This window comes from Marmota marmota, unplaced genomic scaffold (assembly GCF_001458135.2).
Source record: "Marmota marmota marmota unplaced genomic scaffold, marMar, whole genome shotgun sequence".
NCBI lineage: Eukaryota > Metazoa > Chordata > Mammalia > Rodentia > Sciuridae > Marmota > Marmota marmota.
The window spans coordinates 14,463,113-14,467,120 of NW_026000019.1; the positions used below are offsets into that span (position 1 = coordinate 14,463,113).

Genomic DNA, 4,008 nt, shown 5'->3' on the forward strand with positions numbered 1-4,008 from the left:
GGGGGGGGGGGTAAATCTTGGCCAGCTAATCCTTTGACAGTGGATTAATATTTAGAACATAAAAAGAACTCAAAAAAGCTTAACCCTCCCCCACCAAAAAAAGAAGAAGAAGACAACAATGGGCAAAAGAACTAAACAGACATTTCTCAAAAGAAGAAACACAAATGACCAAGAAATATAGAAAAAATGTTACCACTCTCTAGCAATCAGGGGAATGTAAATTAAAACTACATTGAGATTTCCTCTCATTCCAGGCAAAATGGCAATTATCAAGAGTAAAAATAAATGTTGCAAGGGTGTTGGGGAAAAGGCACACTCAAAAATTGATGTGAATGCCAATTAATACAACCACTCTGAAAAACAGTATGGAGATTCCTCAAAAAACTACAAATGGAACCCAGCTATCCCAATCCTTGATACCTATTCAGAAGGACTCTAAAAAGTTCAATGATACACCCATATCAATATTTAAGGAACACAACTCACAATAGCCAAGTATGGAATCCCTCAGGTGCCTATGAACAGATGAAAGAATTAATACATTTTACACACACACACACGAATTATCCTAGCCATAAAAAAGAATGAAATTATGGCATTTGCTGGTAAATGAAGAGAAATGGAGAACATCATGCTAACTGAAACAAACCAGATTCAGAAAATCAAGGATTGAATGTTTCCTCTCATATGTCAAATCTGGAATTAAAGGAAAGAGATAAAAAGGAAAAGTAATGATCAGAAACCATAAGGATAGAGGGAATACCAATGGTGAAGAAGAAGGAGACTGAGAGGGAGAGAGGAAGGACAGGAAAGGGAGAGAGGAAGGACAGGAAAGGGGAGGAAATGTGGAATGAATGACAGAATTATTCTGTGCATGTATAAATACACCACAGTGAAATCCATCTTTAAGTGTATCTACAAAGCACTGATCAAAAATAGATAAATAGGGCTGGGGTTGTAGCTTAGTGGCAGAGCACTTGCCTAGCATGTGTGAAGCACTGGGTTCGATTCACAGCACTGCTTACAAATAGATAAATAAAATAAAGGTCCATCAACAAATAAAAAAATTTTAAAAAATAGATAAATAGAAGAAAAAAATGAATATATTTCTAATATGCTAAGTAAATATACATAAACAATATAATTCCTGCCTCAAGTAGGAAGAAAAGTTATGCATACATTTATACAAAACAAAAAGCCTAAAGATTTTTTAAAGTGATAGTTTCAAAAACAGGAAAACTCCCACCTTTTAGGGAATTAGAAAAGCTTTTATTAAAAGTTACAATGTTTGAAATACATTTCAAAAGACAATATCTTTTTGTGCAGTAAGGAAAGGGATACATTGGAAAGAGAAGAAAAATTCCGGACGGAAAATTTAGAACAGAAGTAGGCAAAGCTAATGATTAATATAAACATTTTTAAAAATGTAGTATTTTCAACAGAAGTTTCAAATAGGAATTAAATCCATTAGAAATAAAATTGGGAGCCATTCTGAGGAAAATATTGAATAATGAATGGCTGTGGGGGTATTCGAATATTATTAGTAGGCAATAAGAAACCACCAATAGTTTGGGGATAAGACAAAAGTTTAAAAACTTTATTTTAACAATGTTAATGGTAAATTTCAGACAAATGGAACAGAAACAATAGAGAATAGTAATGCAAAACTAAACTGAAAAGTTGCTGCAATAATCTAGACAAGAAATCATAAATAACCAAACTAGGATGGTAATAGTAGAAATAAGGAGATGAAGCCAAAGTCTGGTGAATAGGCTGCTCCAAGACAGCTGCCAAGGATCTGTACCTCTTGGGATTCCCACCTTTGTGTAATTCTCTTCCCTTCAGTGTGGGCAGGACCATGACTTGTTTCTAATTAGGAGAAAATGGCAAAGGTGATACGATGTCACTCCCATGATTACATCACTTAAGGTCATAATTTCTGTTTTGCTAGTGGACTCTGCTGGGATAAGAAAATGGTTGTGGCAGGCCAAGAAAAAGGGAGTAGATAAAAGAACTTAAAGATTTAAGTGTAGGTGGCTATGGAACTGTGGTACTACTAACAGCCTAAAGGTGGTGGACTATTAACTGTTATTAAAATACTTTGAGAACAAAGTGTTAAAGAGTCATAAATGTTGGTCTTCTCCAATATAGGAGAAAAACAAAGGAGAAACATAGGAGGCAAATGCTAAAACTACTAAGGTAAGTATTCTAGATTTGTAGACAGGCAAAAAAAGAAAAAGATGAAGTAGAAATAAAATCACAATATACTAATTAGAGAGGTGAACACCTGGTTCAGTGTTCATCTCCATCTACCTCATCAGACTAAGCCTAATAGTCCAGTCCAAGAGTTCTTTGATCTCCTTCAACAGGCTTGAAATCAGTGCTCTGTATGATGCCCAAAAATTCAGTGATTCCAAATAAACAATCTTTCTTTGCCTCACTTTCACTATTGTCCAAGGTTCACATAAAGTAGGAATACTCTAAAAGGAAATTATGTGTTTTCTCTAAAATTAAACCTAAAAGAAAGTTTTAAGTAATCATTTCTTATTATTATCTTTCAAGTATTTTAAATAGATGAGGACTATTTCTAAGATGAATAGTGAATACATGAATGACAAAACTGCAAGTTCTTAAAAACACGTAGCCCTTTATCTCACATTCTAATTTTAAAATGCAACCAAACAGTGAATGAAAAATCAGAAAAGGCAGGTGAGAAAATTTACAGTGAGGTTTTGTAAAATGTCTTACCTCAGAAGCAGTAGCTGCGATATTAACATTGCTTGCCTGTCCGTTCATTAGGTCCATGCTTCCCTCATCAGTCCCCACCCTATGTTTACAGCAACAGAGGACTGATTACTTCATGTCCAAGGCCACAAATACATTATGTCTGCAGAAAAAATATATATATAGATAGAAAAGTTAATATGTGCATCTTCCCTGAAGTTCAAAAACACCAATCCATGCCTACCACTATGCTAAGGAACAAAATAGTCCATCTTTGCTGAACTCCATTTGCTGAACTTTTATTTTAGCTAAGCCACTAAATCCAGATTGAGAACATGAGAACAATCCTATAAGCTATTTTCAAATAATCAGAAACACCAGATGGGCAGTATTCAATAGTTGTTACTGTTTTCTTCCTAAGTGAAGCATCACTTTTCACTGATTAAGTGGAATATGTGAGAATAAAATAATTTTTTTTTAGTTTTAAGTATAAAAATCATGTGGCAAAGTAATGGATGTCCTACACAATAAAAATTTCAAAATCCAAATGGCACCTCTAAATAAAAAATATTGAATAAGCTTTTCTTTTATTTTTGTGGTACTGGGGATTGAACTCAGGGTCTCAACCACTGAGCCACATCCCCAGCCCTTATTTTTATTTCATTTGGAGACAGGGTCTCACTGAGTTGCTTAGCACCTCACTTTTGCTGGGGCTGATTTTGAACTCGTGATCCTCCTGCCTTAGCTTTTAGCCACTGGAATTATAGGCATGCACCACCATGCCCGGCTAAGCTTTTCATTCCTGGTGATCTAGATAGTTGGGGACCAAGGTACTATAAACACGGAAAAATAAAATATGGAATGGGTCATAAAAATACCACAAAATATGACATGTTTATTTGTATAGGGCTTTAAGGTTTATGAATAACCTCAATCCATTATCTCATTTCACAGCTTCCAAGAACATTAGTTAGTGAAGATATTATACCTGTATAATACAACATAACAATAATGCTATTATTATTCCCATGTAATACAAGAAAGAAAACCTCTTGAAAAAAGGGTAAATGACGAGCCAAGAACAAGAGACAAACCATCAATATTAAATATTTTTTTCCATAATACTGTATTTTTTCTATTTTACTGGAAGTCAGAATATTTTCTTGAGGTTCTATTATCTTTACACAAATAACTTGCCGTACATCACTGAGTAGCTAACTTAACCTCTCTGACAAAACTTTCTCCTCTCTGTAAGTTGAATGGACTTGAAGGACCCTTTTAAGA

The 4,008-nt window shown here is 34.4% G+C and overlaps 1 protein-coding gene across 1 annotated transcript in view; it reads right to left on the reverse strand.

Annotated features, from left to right (window-relative positions):
- The window catches only part of Ralgps2 (Ral GEF with PH domain and SH3 binding motif 2), a 117,144-nt gene extending 113,836 nt beyond the window's left edge, over positions 1-3,308 (reverse strand). The window contains exon 1 of the mRNA XM_048810221.1: positions 2,749-3,308. Coding sequence (XP_048666178.1) covers positions 2,749-2,805 — 57 coding nt within the window. The 5' untranslated portion in view covers positions 2,806-3,308. The remainder of the gene's footprint in view (positions 1-2,748) is intronic.
- Positions 3,309-4,008: the final 700 nt, after the last annotated feature.